The sequence below is a fragment of the Rhinolophus sinicus genome, linkage group LG14 (assembly GCF_036562045.2).
Source record: "Rhinolophus sinicus isolate RSC01 linkage group LG14, ASM3656204v1, whole genome shotgun sequence".
Lineage (NCBI taxonomy): Eukaryota > Metazoa > Chordata > Mammalia > Chiroptera > Rhinolophidae > Rhinolophus > Rhinolophus sinicus.
Genome location: NC_133763.1, coordinates 50,447,373 through 50,463,586, shown reverse-complemented (window position 1 = coordinate 50,463,586; position 16,214 = coordinate 50,447,373). Strand labels below are relative to the sequence as shown.

Sequence of the window (16,214 nt, the reverse complement as noted above, 5' to 3'; positions counted from 1 at the left end):
AAGGAAATCAATTAGAACGCTGTTAAAGAGATGGAACTGATAGATTTGTTTTTGGTCAGCTTTGCAACTTGATAATCTAGTGACAGTGGTCAGGCATGGTGAGAGGCTCTGGTCAGAGAAGGCTTTGCTCTGTAGGGGACATTTACACAGAGATTGGCATGACTAGAAGGAACTAAACATGTGGAAAGAGATCTAGGCAGAGAGATTGTATTCACTACATTCTAGATGTGTTATGACAAGCTCAGTGTTGGCATACTTGGGTGTTCAATAAAACGTATTGGATGGATGAGTGAAATGATGTCTGAAGAGAGGGCTGACATCATTACTATTCCTGTTGCCAAAAATAAGGAAAAGCTTTGCAAAGTGCAAGGTCTATAGGGCAAGTTTAGTGTTTTTGTTTATAATAAAAACATAGTCATAATAATATCTACTATTTAGTGATGGTTTTTCATGACCAGGTTAAGACTTTTTAGAAGCTTTAAGCACTGACAGATAATGGTGGCCACTTCATGTGTAATTAAAATAAAACAAACAATAATAAACACTAATCTGTAACATAAGGATTGGGATGCCCAACAAAATACAAATTTTCCCCCCACAATGATTACTTCAGTATTTGTTCATTAAAAAAAATAATTTGTGCTTATTGATGTGTAATTTACAAATGTGAAATTTATAAATCTTAAATGTACCACTTAATTTTACACATGAATACACCCGTATCAAGATACAGAAAATTTCCAGCACCTTAGAAGGCTCCAGAAAGTCAATACCATCCTGCCACAGTAACCGTTATTCTAACCTCTATTACCATAGATTACAACTTTCGTCCATTTTTGAACGTCATATAAAATAGATTCACATGAATTCAATTGTTTTCTTTTGTTCAACATTATATGATTCATCCATGGCAGTAATTTGTTCATTTTTGTTGCATAGTATTGCAGTTATATGAATATACTACATTCTTGTAGATGCTTTTTGTTGGATGGAAACATTGGTTTCTGTTTGGCGTATACCCAGGAGCGGAATTGCTAGGATACACCTGATATTTACTTTTGAAATGATAAATTCATTCAAAGAATTTGTAGGATGTCTCTGCTTTCTTGGTGCCAGGTACTGTTCTGTTTTACATGTACAAACTCTTAACAATCCCACAAAGTAGCTACTATTATTGCTCTTGCTTTACCACTGAGGAAGCAGACCCTTTGAAGTTAGGTAATTTGCCTGTAAAATCTGGAATCTTAACCATTTAGCTGTTCTGCCTCCCAGTGCAGCACTGGGCCTCTCAGATTCCAAGCTCTGCAGTAAGTTCTTTACACTTAATTCTCATTTATTCTAACAACTCTATCATGGTAGGGTGTATTATTTTTTATTTAATTGACAAACTCCTATTTTATCTTCCATCACTCTGGCTTACTACAGTCTACTGTTTATAGTTGGCATTTGGAGAGTGGCTGTTGACTAGAGAAATATTTTAGAAAAGATGACACTCATTCTCTAAGAGTATTGTTTCATTTATTCATGCCCAAAACACTGAGCTACCTTATTAAGAGCCAGGTAGAAGGAATGAAGGACTCTTGATTCAAAGATGAAGATATGGTCTATCTTGAGGTGGTCACAGAAAGGAAGCGAGACCAAAGTCAAGGCACCGTAGAGGGGACGTGAGCAGAGATGTGGGCGCACTGAGGCTGTGTGTTTGGGCGTAGAGAAAGTCTCATGAAGGAAGAGGTGATCATCTGGGCTGAAACTGGAAGGATGAGGAGGGTTTTGCAGGTCAAGAGGAGAATGAAGCATTCTAGCCAGAGGCAACTGTACGTGCAATGGCTGGGAGCTGAGAAAGGACTTGCTCCTCTGTGAATGGCTAGCAGTTCAGTATGGAGGAGGCTGGCGGTGGTGTTGGGGAGAGGTGGCGGGCAAGGGGAAGGGAGAGTACTACGGTTGAGTGGTGGGATGGAGCTAGAATACAAAACAAATGTTCGATTCACTAGATTGCCTGGGAAAGAACTTAGTTGCTTTTGTTTAAACATCCCAGGGGTGTTAAGGAAGTAAGATCCAGCCTGTCTGCCTGTGATGGTACTTTTATAAATGGCCTGCTGTTTTATTTTTTAATAGCTCTGATAAGAATGTTGGGGAAGGAGCTCTGGGGGGCAATACTAATTGAGCCTGGGATAATCTGAAGGATATTGGCCTATCTAGACTTATCTAAGAAGGTTTTATAGCTGGATGGAATCTAAAGTATTGTCTAATTATCTGTCTCTCTAACAGAAGAAAGTGATGCTGGGTAGGTTAAGTGACATCATAAAAAACCCAACATCTAGTTAGCGAAGCAGTGTGAGTGAAGTGGTGAAGAGCAGTCTTTGGTTCAGGCGGACCTGGGCTCTAATCAGGTCTTGGTAAGAGGCTCTCTGACTTTTGGCAAGTCTTTTCTTGGTTTCCTTATCTCTGAAACAAAATTTTTTCTCTACTTCCTAGGTAGCCCCTAGCATAGGATTTATCACATAGTAAGAGTTTAGTATAATCTTTGGCTTTCCCTTCTAACAGCATCCGGTCACTGTGCTAGAAGTAAAAAAAAAAAAAAAAAGATCAGGTTTCAAAGGGGGGGGTGTCCCTCAAGCAGGGGCTTTTCTGGGTGCCAGAACTGTGGGGTCCAAACTATCTGCACTCAGACCCTGTAAGTCTGAAAATTTGACATGACCAGAACTTCAAGAGTTGACTGACCTCTTGGGGAGAGACTTGCACTCACAGAACACACAACAAATTTATGAATAGTCCAGAATGCAAATTCATTAACTTCTAGTGATAGAGATATCGTCCCATAACTGGCTCTCCCCTTCTCAGTCTCGTATTTTTATCTTGAAATGGAATAATGGGCAAGTTGTTAATTGAGCACAGAATCTGAGCTTAGAGTTAGTGCTCAGAAATATTTCACCCAGCTGTGAGAAAAGGCTATTTTCACAACTAGGGACCCTTCCATAATAGCCCAAACTTTTGTATCTAGCATACAATCCTGTCATTGCCATTTATAAAAATGTGTATCACATCTTTCTATTAATACGTGCATCTTCTGAAATGATAAATTGATTGGGTTAGAATTATCTTCAGTTATATTCTACTATTGAGGAAACACTCCCATCACCTTTGATTGTACTTGGGTGTTTCACAAACCTATACCAGCATTCTTACCAGAGGTAATCTCTACAGATAGCTGGTATTAACTAACTTCCCGAGTTCAGATTTCCTCCATTTTCTAGAGGCATCTCACTAGAGTTCTTTGTACTAGCCTGTTACCTGTATACCCATTGCTTGCTAGGTAGCATGTACTCTGTAAATGCTGAATAAAGGTGAAGATAAGAGAGATCAGAAAAGGGTTCAAGGAAAAGAACTGAAGTCTATTCCTTCGAAAGCATTCCACCTCTTGTCCTTAGGGGATCCTCAGGAAGGGTGAAAATGATGTGGGGGATGTAAAATTCCCAGGGATGGGAAGTTGTGGAGGAAGAAACAGAATTTTTGGCCAAGATTTCTATGGAAGGCAGGTGGAGGAGCATGCAAAGAAATCTGCAGGGGCTGCTGCTAGTCTAAGAGAGGACGATGAAGCAGACAAGAGACTGGAAAAAAAGGCAGAAGAAATGTTAAAGTAACTGACTGGATACGCTGTGCAGCTGCAGGGACTTGATTCTGGCTTAGGCGCCTGGAAGGCTGTTGGTGCAATTTAGGAAAATAGAGCGAAGAGGGTGGGGGTTGTTTGGATACATTTGCATTTGGATAAGTGTCGTTGGGACAAATGGGTAGAAACAGCCAGTGAGCAGTTTGGCAGGAGTCTAGTACCAGTGCCGAGTTCTTGGGTTCCCCAAGATAGTAATCGAGAGGCAACCCCAGAAAAATTCCCAAGTTTTGTTAAGCTTATGCTCAAGCACAGGGGCGGCAGCACAGAGGAAAGGAAGTTCCTCAGGACTGACTTTGGGTGACTCTGCTTGGCTGCTTTTATAAGCTGGGGACAAAGTAGTCTTTTTGAAAAACGTAGGCTTCTGGAATCTCCCATTTTAGGATGGGGTGACTTCTTTTTCCAGTTGCAGTCGCCTGGTATGCTCACGCCTGCGCTGTGGGGGCAAGATGGCGGATTGCTCCTTATTGCCACCCCAGGAAGGTTATATCCGGTCAAACTTTGGTCAACAGTACATGCACAATAGTGGTTTTCACATCTGCACGGGCCCTGGGGCCCAAGTCCCTATGCTTGTCTCATTTCCACCCTGAGATTTTATCTTCCTTAATCTTAATGTTACCAAAGCACAGGCCCTTCTCGGCCGTGTCCAGGTTCTTGGATACCTTGAAGAATTGAGTGGGACACCAAAAGGCAGTGGTGAAAGAGCAGTTTATTAGAAGTGAAAGTATACTCCGAAGGGATAGGAGTGGGCCCCAGCAAGAGTGGCTCAAAAGGTGCTAACTGGCAAGGACTTGGAGACCCCATTCCTGTCTCTATCTGCCTGCCTTATTTCCCTGAGAGGCGTGATCCCCGTAAATCTCTATGGGAAGTTGAGGGACAGGAGGTCTTTTCTTCTGTATCTGCTTCCTGCTGAATGTGGTCGTTGTCCCTACCTATTGGGGATTCACGGAACTCTCACCCTATCTGATCTTAGATAAGAGGGAGGGGTCTCAAGATCTGCCTGGAAGACCGCGTTGACCTCTTTGGTCAGGATGTACCGGAAGCTTTGCTAGGGCATCATATGTATCCCGATGGCCCCTGGATGAGGAGGTAGATTTCAGTTAATATTTAAAAGCATCGGACCAAGAAGCAGGACTCAGAGCTGCTGACGCAGGGTGACGTGATGGAAAATCCATTCGGCTTCATGGAGCCTGTGGCTTTTTCCTCTGGTTTAACCGATCATTTAGGTGGCATTGTTCACCCAGGAGCTGGGCCCGGAATGGCCTGGAAAGAATGCTGGGGCACAGTGATTACAATCAATAAGCATAAATCACAAGCTTCTGGCTAATTATGTGAAGCAGGGGATAGGAGACTAGGATTCAAGCTAGGAACAATCTTTTGCTTAAGATTAAGAAACTGATTTAAAAAGTGATTAGGATTCAGGACTAGGGAGCTAAGAAACTAGGGAAAAAGAGACTTAAAATTCCTACAGTGAGAAGACTCTTTCATTTGGCCCGTATCATGTAGGGATTAGGGTTGGAGGTCTCTTCTGTAACTACTTCTTGCTACATCCCTATACTTGGGAGGAAAACATTCTCTGATCCTTGTCTGGGATGGGCTGGAAGGTTTGTACGACGATCAGCTTAACGTGGAATTGTAGCCTCGAAGAGGCAGCCTTGATGAGGTTAAAGAGGCAAGGGTCCAAAAGGAATCAAAGTGAGACAGCTTCCAGGGGTCCCAGGAGGGGAAGGAGCAAGTGATATTCAGCAGGGACCCCTTAATGGAGTTCCATATAGTTTGAGCCGTGGGGTTAAGATTGTGTAGCCATTTAGACGGGCCTACATAGGGGTGGCTAGGGATGGTAGGAGTTATTTATTTTACAAGTTGGGCCAGTCCTCGCCTGGGAAGGTACTCCGGGCTTGTCGTCTATTAGCCACCCTGGTTCATTTAGGCTATATTCCCCTTTCTCAGCTTACCTCTGTGTGGGAGTATATTTAAGGTCAGAGAAGGTCTGGCTGTCCAATTGTTAGGGCGAGGATCCTGAGTGTTAAGAACTGTGACGCTGTCTAGTCTACATAATTAATTTAAAAATGATCTCTCTGGTGGTACCTCCAGTGTATAACAATTTGGGAAGGAAGCTGGACTGCTTCTAGGAGTAATATTAGCTCAAGTTTAATGGGGGAATTTTTTGCAGTTAGCATTCCTTGCATTTTCCAGATGGCTACATGGGCATGTAGTACGAGAAACCCATATTTAGAGTCAGGTAAACGTTGACTCTTTTATCTTTTCCTAACTGTAGTGCCTGGATTAGGGCTGCTAGCTCTGCCTTCTGTGCAGAGGTATTAGGGGAAAGTGCCCTAGACACTATTACTTTATCTAGGCTGACAATGAATAGCATGTCCTGCTTTCCAGGCGCTCTTTCCTATAAAGCTGCTCCCACTGGTGAACCATTCTTCCTCTACATCTTCTAGGGGACATCCTTTAAATCTGGCCTGCGGTATTAAACCTGTTTAAGAGTCTCCATGCAGGAATGCTCTGAGTTCCTCCCTTCTGTAATGGGTAGAAGGGTTTCAGGATCTAAAGTCTGGCAAGTCCTCAGAGTGAGGTCAGGGGTATATAGCAGTAGAGCCTGGTATTGTCTGATCCGTCTTCCTTTTAGCCAGTGATGGCCATTGACCTTTAATACTGCCTCCACCTGATGGGGAGTGAAAACTTCAAGCCATTGTCCTGAGGTCAATTTTAAGGCTTCCTTTACTAAAACAGCAGTGGCAGCCACAGCCCTTATGCAGCCGGGCCAACCCTGGGCCACCGAATCTAATTGTTTAGAGAAGTAAGCTATGGATCGTGGGAGCTGCCCCTGCTTTTGGGTTAAGACTCCTAAAGCTATTCCCTTTTCTTCATGAATGTAAAGACAGAACGGTTTCCTCAGGTCTGGCAGTCTAAGGGCACGGGCTTGATCTAACTTAGTCTTGAGAGTCTCAAATGCCTGCTGACAAATTTGATCCCAGGGTAGTTTTCTTTCTTTCCCTCTTAAAGCCCCATATAAGGGCTTTACTATTAGCCCAAAGTTCGGGATCCAGATTCGGCAAAATTCTGCCATCCCTAGGAACCTGCGCAGTTCTTTTTTGGTGGTAGGGACTGGCAACGAGGTGATTGCCCTTTTGCGATCTGGGGCCAGCAACCGGGCTCCTGGGATGAGGATAAACCCTAGAAATTGGACCTTTTGTAGGGAAATCTGGACCTTTGCGGGGGATACCTTATATCCCTGCTCGGCTAAAAAATTTAGGGTCATTATAGTATTGTGTTTGGAGTCTTGATAGTTGGTACTGGTGATGAGCAATTGATTTATATATTGTATCAATGTCCCATTTTTAAGTTTAAGCTTCCCGAGCTCCTTAGCAAGGGCATTTGTAAAGAGATGAGAGCTATCCCGGAAGCTCTGGGGTAATACTGTCCAGGTATACTGCGTAACTTTACCAGTCTTGGGATTTTTCCATTCAAAAGCAAACAAATCTTGGGAGTCTGGATGTAAGGGGATGCAGAAGAAAGGATCTTCCAAACACAGTACAGTATAGTACTGGGTTTCACTGGGAATCTGAGTGAGGAGTGTATAGCAGCTGGGGATTGTTAGGCCAGTAGGGACTACCATCTTGTTAAGTGCCCGAAGATCTTGAACAAAGAGCTGTTCCCCATTGGGCTTCTTTGCCAGGAAGACCGGGCTATTGAAGGGAGATTGGCAAGGTCTAATTAATCCATGTTTAAGGAATTTCTCTAGAAGGGACTGAATGTTCCTCAGGGTCTCAGGTCTTAATTGGTATGGACACTGCCACAGGCATTTTGCTCCTGGTTTCAATTTTATTTTAATAGGTTCTACATTTATGGCACGCCCGGGGGTATCAGTATCCCACACTGTAGCCTTGACTTGGGCTCTAATATCCTCTGGAAGGATGGAAAGCTTCAGTTTTGGGGAAGTCTGGAGGGCCAATAAATGGATTCCCTGGTGTGGTTCTGAGACTTGGCCATCACCTTCCTGAATAAATATGGAGGCTCCTAATTTCCTTATCAAGTCTCCACCAGTGAGGGGAATTGGGCACTCAGGTACACAAAGAAAAGAGTGATCTATAGTTTTAGATCCTGTATCACAGGTAAAAGTAGATCGTCTTACCTTAGGCTTCCCGTTTATCCACCTAACCGTGCAGTCAGAATTGGAGAGTGGGCCACCCGGCTGAGTCAGGACAGAGCAGGCGGCTCCAGGATCTAGTAAAATCTCAGATTTCGTACCTGCCACATTGGGAGTGACCCAAGGCTCTGCAGGTGTGACAGTGATGGAGTTTCCAAGAGTCAGAGCGGGATGAGCGCTCGGGTCTCGCCAGTCAGAGGTTGTCCCTTCCGAGAGGTTGGCTGGGAGAGAGGGCCAATTAGGGTTGCTGACCCGCCCTAGCTTCCTGGGGTGATCAAGGCATTCCCTGTTTTTGTGCTTCCTCCTTTTTTCTGGACAGTCTCGTTTCCAGTGTCCTTCCTTTTTACAATAAGCACATTGGTTCCACCCTACCCCGGACCACCTTTGGTATTTAAGTTGGGCTGGTCTCCTGGGTCTACGGTCATCTCGAGGTACTGGTCTGATTTTCTTTTTTAATCTCGTCTTTTTCTTGGCTTCCTCTGGCCGGTCTTGATGATTACATACCGTGATGGCCCCCTCCACCAAGGTAGACACTGGAATGTAGGATTTGATTTCTGAGTTTGGGAATTTTCTCTTAATGTCCGGAGCGGTATGGGTCCTGAAGTGCATGTCCAATAACACCCTTCCTTCTGTTGACTGAGAATTAATGTTGGTATACTTTTTCATGGCTTCAGAGGGCCTGTTGAGGAAAACGGCAGGGTTTTCGTCCTTCTTCTGGGTGATCTCAATTTTATTGTAATTTACCCGCTTAACTTGGCACCTGTGCATGCCCTCTAATATACAGGCGATAAAATGTTCCATCCTAGCCCTACCAAGGCGATCCCCGTAGTCCCATTGAGGGCTTTGGTCTGGGACTGACTCCCTTGCCAATCTGATCACGTCATGTTGGGAGTTAGTGACAACTAGGCTATCAGCATACTCTCGGGCCTTTGCCCAAATATGGGCCTTCTCATCCAGGGTACAACAGTAGGTTAGAATGTCCAGGACGTCTTGCCAAGTTAGGGAATAAGTTAAACTAAACTTAAGAAATTGATTCTGAAACCTACTGGGGTCCTCTGAGAAGTTTCCAAATATCTCCTTGTATTGGCTCCTTTCGGTGACAGAAAAGGGGATGTGGGCTCCCCCGTTTCTGTGAGCAACTTCTCGAAGGGGGAAACAACCCTTTGCAGGAGGAGGAGGAGGAGGAGGAGGAGGAGGAGGACGAGGACGAGGAGGAAAAGAAGGGGGAGTTTCTGGAGGAGGTCGTCTAAGTCCGGCTCCGGTTCTAGTGGGGGATGGAGCTGGGGAAGGAGAAGGGTTTGGAGCCGAGGGGGCAGAGGTGTTAGGAGCAGAGGCATGTGGGAGAGGCTCAGCAACCGAGTCTGGGTGACTGGGAGGCAAAGGGTTGAGGAGGGCCCTTGGAGCCATACTAGGAGGGGCCAAAACAGGGTCAAGGAGCTTGAAATCTGAAGAGGATGGGGCCACGGGGTCAGGTTTCTTTGAGAGCGAGGCCACACAAACACGGCATGAACGTTGGTGCTTTAGGTCCTTTTGCAATTTCACAAAAGCCTGAACATAGAAAAATTCCAACCATTTGTTGGAGCGTTGACAAAAGAGGTTCAGCTGGGCAATGGTCTTATCATTTAAAGAACCATTCACAGGCCATTATTCTTGCTCCCCAAGAGAATACTGGGGCCAGGCCACATTACAAAAGGAAATTAATTTCTTTTTCTTTAGGTCATCTAACTTAAAGTGTTTCCAATTAGCGAGGATGCATCCTAGTGGAGAATCTCTTGGGACGCTTGGAGAGTTTCCCATGATAGAGTCGGTGACTCTAGAGTCAGGGGGCCGAGAACTGGGTGGACTGCTCCACTTCAGGTGTCATTTAGGAAACAGGAGTGCTCGCAGTCCCAATCAGCCAATCCAGAAGCAAGCAAGCGAGATCTAGACGGGAGAGGGAGGAGAGTGAAAGAGGAGAGTCAGAGCAAGGACGACTGGGGAACGATGGCCTGTGTAGAAAATACTCCATGTCTCCAACCCTGTACTGGGTCTAGGTCTGGCTAATCTCTAATCCACCTCTGATCTGTACAGAATGACAGCGGGTCAGATGTATGATGGAGCAAAGAGGGTAATCAGATCTTCCTGGTTAAGCCAGATGTTTTAAATCCAGGTTGAGGGGAACCAGGACTCAGCAATGCAAATTCAGGGACACAGGTCCCAGAAGAAAATCAACAGAAAAGGTCCGACTTCTCTGGATCAAAGACAGAAACCCAACAGCCAGGCTGGTGCCAAAGTAGGAGGGATGGCCAAAGACTAATCAGATAATAGGGTAGAGGTCTCTCAGGAGGTCAAAAGCTTGAAATGGGTTAGCTGCAGGGGAGTGAGGGGGTAGTGAGTAGTTTCAGTGTTCCTACCGTGTTTCCCCGAAAACGAGACCTAACCGGAAAATAAGCCCTAGCATGATTTTTCAGGATGGCATCCCCTGAACATAAGCCCTAATACATCTTTTGGAGCAAAAATCAATATCAGACCCGGTCTTATTTTCGGGGAAACATGGCAGTTTCAGAGACATTTGCTTTAGGTCAGCAGGGGCCCAGTGCCAATCTACCATTCTGTGACTTGACTTACCCTTTCACCGAAGTCTTTAAGTGGCGAGTGCCCTGTTGGCTCTTAACTGCTGGACTGGTGCCCACAAAATTGCGGCAAAGTTCCTCCGAGAGACCTACCAAATAAGAACAGAAAATAATTACAACAGGACTTGAACTCAACCTCAGAAACATTAACCCCAAACTTCTAACTGGGACTCAAACCTGACACCTGGGTCAGGACAGATGGAAGCAACCCGTCTGTTCCCCGGTCGGCCATTCTGGACCAGGCCAAATCGGCCATTTCAGTTCTACAGTAAGGCAGAGTTGGACACAAAGACCAGACAATGACAATGACAAACAGAACTTGACAGAAAATAAAAACTGTCTGGGGAGGAGAGAGCTGGGAAAGTCGGAGGTGGATTCACAAGTCACACTGACGCTGAACCAATGGTTCAAACAGCTGCTCATTAGGCCCGATGAGGCCAATTCTTCTTCCTGCCCTGTGTCGCTGCTACAGGGATTTAAAGGGTCCCTTCGTAGTGACCACAAAATGTTACTGGCGTTGGGGTTCCCCAAAACAGAAATTGAGAGGAAACCCCAGAAAAATTTCCGAATAAATTTTAAGCTTGTGCTTGAGCACAAGGGAGGCAGCACAGAAAGGAAGGTTCCCGGAACTGACTTGGGGTCGCTCTGCTTGGCTGCTTTTATAAAGTGGGGACACAGTGGTCTTTTTGAAAAAGGCAGGTTTCTGGAATCTTCCATTTTAGGTTGGGGTGACTTCCCTTTTTAGCAGCAGTTGCATGGTCACTATGATCGCACCTGCTCTGTGGGGCCAAGATGGCGGATTGCTCATTATCATCACCACAGGAACAGGGGTTTCCACGTCTGCGGTTAGAAGGAAGATAAAACCAGCTACTTCTGCATTTTTGCATAGAGAGTAATAGGATGGAGGCATTCTTAGGGTCAGCTTATCCATTCCTCCTGGCCATCAGGCATTCCTTGGGCCCCCAGGGCCCAAGTCCCTATGCAGTCTCAGTCTGAGCTTCAGAAACAAATTTGGATGTTAGCTGAAAACAGGGAAGTGGGTAAGACTCTTCTGGAAGGGTGAACAATGGAAGAGACAGGGAGGGAAGCAGCGCCTAATGGACAGCTTATTCAGGGGTAGGCAGAAGAATAGCAGAATAAGGAAAGCCAGAGGACATTTTGAAAGCCAAGGGAGCAAGTTTCAAGGCGGTATCAGACGTCTCCTGGAGATCAAGAGGAGGAACAAAATCTATCGTCGCCCTCAGTTACACTGGATTCCACAGACTGGGGGCGGAGGGCGAAAACACACTGCAGGCAGCGACTAAATTGAGAAAGGAGACAGCCTTAGTAGTATATATAGGGGAGTTTGGCTGTAATGAGACAGAAAGGGAGAAATCTGGAGGGTAATTTAAGGCTCAAGGGAATAAATGGCTCCAGAATCCCTTACCCTTACGTGGTAGTAACTCTGCATCTACTGGAGGCCCTCCGCAGTCCTTTCCGGTCCTTCTAGGGATTTCCCTCCAAGCTCTGTTAAACAGGGGAAAAAGAAAACTACCACCCTAAACTGGAGAAAAAACACCACTCAGTAAAACAGAACAAAACAGCCGCTTTGTTCCCAAATCTCTTCAAAGGCATGCAAATAAGGGGCTTTAATGTGGCTCCCAGCCATTGGTAGATACCTACGAAATCTTTCCTTTTCCGAATGCAAACGAGGAGTCTGCTTTCTGCTTTCCTATTGGCTGTCTGAACAGGCGAGCCAATCAAACCACCTCCCTTCACCCCCTCCCAGTAGCTCTTATAAATTACATCAAATGGGTTCTTTCCATTTCATTCTTGTAAAATAAGTTGTAACTGCTTTTCTTGCCGTGATGTCAGGACGCGGAAAGCAGGGAGGCAAAGCTCGCGCCAAGGCCAAGTCGCGCTCGTCACGCGCAGGCCTGCAGTTCCCGGTGGGGCGAGTGCACCGCCTGCTGCGCAAAGGCAACTACGCGGAGCGGGTGGGGGCCGGTGCCCCCGTGTACCTGGCGGCCGTGCTTGAATACCTGACCGCAGAGATCCTGGAACTGGCGGGTAACGCTGCCCGAGACAACAAGAAAACGCGCATCATCCCTCGCCACTTGCAACTAGCCGTGAGAAATGACGAAGAGCTCAACAAATTACTTGGGGGCGTCACCATCGCCCAGGGAGGTGTCTTGCCTAACATCCAGGCCGTTTTGTTGCCTAAGAAAACGGAGAGTCACAAACCTGGCAAGAACAAGTAATTCAGATGGTTGACACCCGCCACCCCAAAGGCTCTTTTAAGAGCCACTAGAGTGTCAAATGAGGGGCTGACCACAACAGCGCATTAGCTCTTTTTTCGAAAACTTGGGTGGCTCTAAAAAGAGCCTTTGATCTTTGGTTTACTTTGTCACGTTTTATTTGCTTTTGGCTTTGTGGCTCTCGGTCTTCTTTGGTAATAAAACTGCCTGAATGTTGGGCAAAACGCCGCCCTGGGCGATGGTGACTTTGCCCAGCAGCTTGTTCAGCTCCTCGTCGTTGCGGATAGCCAGCTGCAGGTGACGAGGGATGATGCGCGTCTTCTTGTTGTCTCGGGCGGCGTTGCCCGCCAGCTCCAGGATCTCCGCGGTCAGGTACTCGAGCACGGCCGCCATGTAGACCGGCGCGCCAGCCCCCACCCGCTCGGCATAATTACCCTTGCGCAGCAGACGATGCACTCGCCCTACCGGGAACTGGAGACCAGCCCGGGATGATCGCGACTTGGCTTTAGCGCGAGCCTTGCCACCTTGCTTTCCACGACCAGACATGGTTACACACAAAACTCAACAGTTCCAAATCTCAGAACCTCGCACCGAAGCAGGACTGAAAAATCAGCACTTCGATAGCCTTTATAAGCTTTCCTAGGGGAGGGGTCAGGAATGAGTTTTTTCATTGGTTCTAAATTGGCTCCAGAAACGACCAATTGGGTCAAGAGTCAGTGTTGTTACGTAGCTACTACTGGAAACGCCAGGTCCCTGCGTGGCCCAATGGAAACGAAAGACTTCTGGAGTCCTAATTTGCATACAGTGGTTATAAAAGGATCATGCCCGCCCATTATCTCATTTCTTTTCTTTCCCCAGCTGTGTCTCGTGTTCCATAATGCCCGAGCCGGCAAAATCCGCTCCCGCGCCTAAGAAGGGTTCGAAGAAAGCAGTCACCAAAGCTCAGAAGAAGGATGGCAAAAAGCGCAAGCGCAGCCGCAAGGAGAGTTATTCCATCTACGTGTACAAGGTGCTGAAGCAGGTGCATCCCGATACCGGTATTTCGTCTAAGGCCATGGGTATCATGAATTCTTTCGTTAATGATATCTTTGAGCGCATCGCCGGGGAGGCTTCCCGCCTAGCGCATTACAACAAGCGTTCCACCATCACGTCCCGGGAGATCCAGACGGCGGTGCGCCTGCTGCTGCCCGGGGAGCTGGCCAAGCATGCGGTGTCCGAGGGCACCAAGGCCGTCACCAAGTACACCAGTTCCAAGTGAGTCCCTGCCGGGACGCGGCGCTCCCATGAGTGGCCAGCCGCTTGACTCCAAAGGCTCTTTTCAGAGCCACCCACCTAACCAGAAAAGAGCTCTGTGCGTTCATCTTTTAATAAGTTATGTTAGGGTAAAGGTCACGGAACATGGTACACAGATTTTTAAGCGTTTTTGCTTTGAGGTTCTGTGTACGTGACTTGGCTCTGGAATGTAGGGCGCGTCTTTAACCCGTTCCTGTGTTTTTGCTTTTTCTGAATCAGTTCTAAATTAGTATTGGGAATCTGCTCCTAGTCTGGCCCCAGACGTCCTGGTGGCTGTGTTGGGTATATTTCATTGGCGTTTTAAACGAAGTGATTTCGGTCATGTTCATTGAAGAAAGTCCCCCAGGACATAACTAAGCCCGGGTCTCGCGGACACTGCGTCACAGCCAGGAAGGTTTCTCCCGAGAATTCGGCAGCTGCTTGGGTGCTGATCAGTTGTGTCCTGCGATGTGGCCTCCTTTGGACACCAGCGATTCCGAGCACTTCCGGCGGAGTCTGCGCTTCCAAGGTCCCAGCCCTTCCCTGATTGGACAACGTGAATATTCAAAATCCCGCGCCGCCCCGCGGAATTAATAGATTCTGGTTTCTGCAGCTTACTTTGGGGCTTTGAAATCCTTATTGTTTCTCATTCTTGTGTTTCATTTTTGCTTTTAATTTTCTCAGAAGTTTCTGGACTCAGGTCACTTAAAGGCACTGGTCATTTAGGTCTGGGCTCAAATTTAACCTCTCAGACCTTCCCAAGTTATCCACTCAGGAATTTGCTCCTCATTCCTGCCTGTCCTGGTCCTTCACTTTTATCTTTCTCATAGCAGCCGTCAGAAATTTTCTCTTTCGTTTATTTTCTTGTTTATGCGTTTTCTTATGCCCTTAACAGAGACATTGCTGGTCTGGTTTTTGGCTATATCCCAAAGCCAATCAGTACCTGGCACATAGTGGACACTTAAATAGTTACTGATACTAATATTTGTTAATTTTTTTTATCGCACCCTTTTCTTCTAATCACTTCCATAGATGGGTGGATGGGTGCGGTTCATTTCCATTAGATGTATGTGAAGACATGAAAATGGAAATGTTTTTGGAGTTCCTTCCCCAAGGCTGTCTGTGGTCACCTCGGGGCAACACCTGAGAGGAGGCCCATGTTAAGATTCTTTTTTGCTGGAAAGAGGTGGCAATGGTAGGTCTTCCGTTTACTCCAACGCTTCTCGGTTTAGCGTAATCTCTTGGATTTTCAGTACATTGAGAGTTGGTCACTGGAAAGGCCCTTTTCCCTTTTCTGCCCCACTCCCTGCACCCATTCTCTGTTCCACACTGAGATGAGCTTTAATTTGCACTTAGCCATCTCATTTGTTTTTCAGAACAGAAGACCACGTAAGACAGACACTCTGTATGATAGGCAAGGTTAATATACTACCTTTTACAAATGAGGTTGAGAGAAGCAAAGTGATCGGTCCACTCGTCATGCAGCTACTAACATTGTCCACCTCTGTCTCCTGAGAACTGAGGACAGTTGCTATTTAGTTTTATTTTGTGTAACTACAGAATGTTGAATCTCTGTCTAAACCTTGATTTTGCTGATAAAGACACCGATGGTCTGATCAGTTACTCAACTCTGCTTTTGGCTAAGGGGTGCTGGAGCCCACTGTAAGGGTTTCATGAATCCAAATGGACTCCAGACATTATCACAGACTGAATAAATCTTGTTTCCTATATGTGTGTTTTCAAATATGTGTAGATGATATGGTCATTAATAAAGTTACCAGTTAATTTAAAATTCTTTTGTCTGCAATATATTTCTAACTAAATGAAATTAGCAGATACAACCACTACTGGGTCTGTGGGAAAGCTGGGTGCCTCTGACTTGGAGGATGAATATTTATAAGCCATCAATTAACCAAACTTACTTGTAGCTCAGAGGTGCATTGGGTTAGCCTGTTATGAGGACACTTTTAATGCTTAGTAATTGAAAAATACATGACCACAAATAAGCATTGTAAACAAGATGGAAGAAATAAAGTCCTTACGAAATTTTAGCTAATGCCTACAGATCACTTACGATGTGCCACGTAATGTTCTAGGCCCTTTACACATTCTGACTCATTTAATCCTCATAAGAACCTCATAAAGTAGTTACCATTATTATCTCCCATTTTATAGATGATGAAACCGTCACAGAGAGCCTTCTCCTCTGAAACTCTCCAGAGGATAAATTCCTAGTTCAGTGTTTAAGGGACTTGAGAAAATCAGGTAAC

At 45.8% G+C, this 16,214-nt stretch overlaps 3 protein-coding genes and 1 long non-coding RNA gene across 4 annotated transcripts; 2 read left to right on the top strand and 2 right to left on the bottom strand.

The window, feature by feature from the left end:
- Positions 1–4,353: 4,353 nt before the first annotated feature.
- On the bottom strand, positions 4,354–12,051 carry LOC141568695 (uncharacterized). The gene is made up of 3 exons (XR_012491922.1): positions 11,862–12,051; positions 10,431–10,524; positions 4,354–9,746 (listed from the first exon to the last, which is right to left on the bottom strand). It is a non-coding gene; the product is annotated as an uncharacterized LOC141568695 (long non-coding RNA).
- Positions 12,052–12,262: 211 nt separating this feature from the next.
- Positions 12,263–12,675, top strand: LOC109451553 (histone H2A type 2-B). Its single transcript, XM_019739877.2, has one exon. It carries the CDS (start codon positions 12,283–12,285, stop codon positions 12,673–12,675), a length of 393 nt encoding a protein of 130 aa, XP_019595436.1. The 5' UTR covers positions 12,263–12,282.
- Positions 12,676–12,706: 31 nt separating this feature from the next.
- Positions 12,707–13,257, bottom strand: LOC109451554 (histone H2A type 2-C). Its single transcript, XM_019739878.2, has one exon. The coding sequence runs from the start codon at positions 13,216–13,218 to the stop codon at positions 12,829–12,831; it is 390 nt and encodes a 129-aa protein (XP_019595437.1). The 5' UTR covers positions 13,219–13,257; the 3' UTR covers positions 12,707–12,828.
- A 252-nt stretch (positions 13,258–13,509) lies between these two features.
- Positions 13,510–15,736, top strand: H2BC21 (H2B clustered histone 21). Its single transcript, XM_019739881.2, has one exon. It carries the CDS (start codon positions 13,550–13,552, stop codon positions 13,928–13,930), a length of 381 nt encoding a protein of 126 aa, XP_019595440.1. The 5' UTR covers positions 13,510–13,549; the 3' UTR covers positions 13,931–15,736.
- Positions 15,737–16,214: the final 478 nt, after the last annotated feature.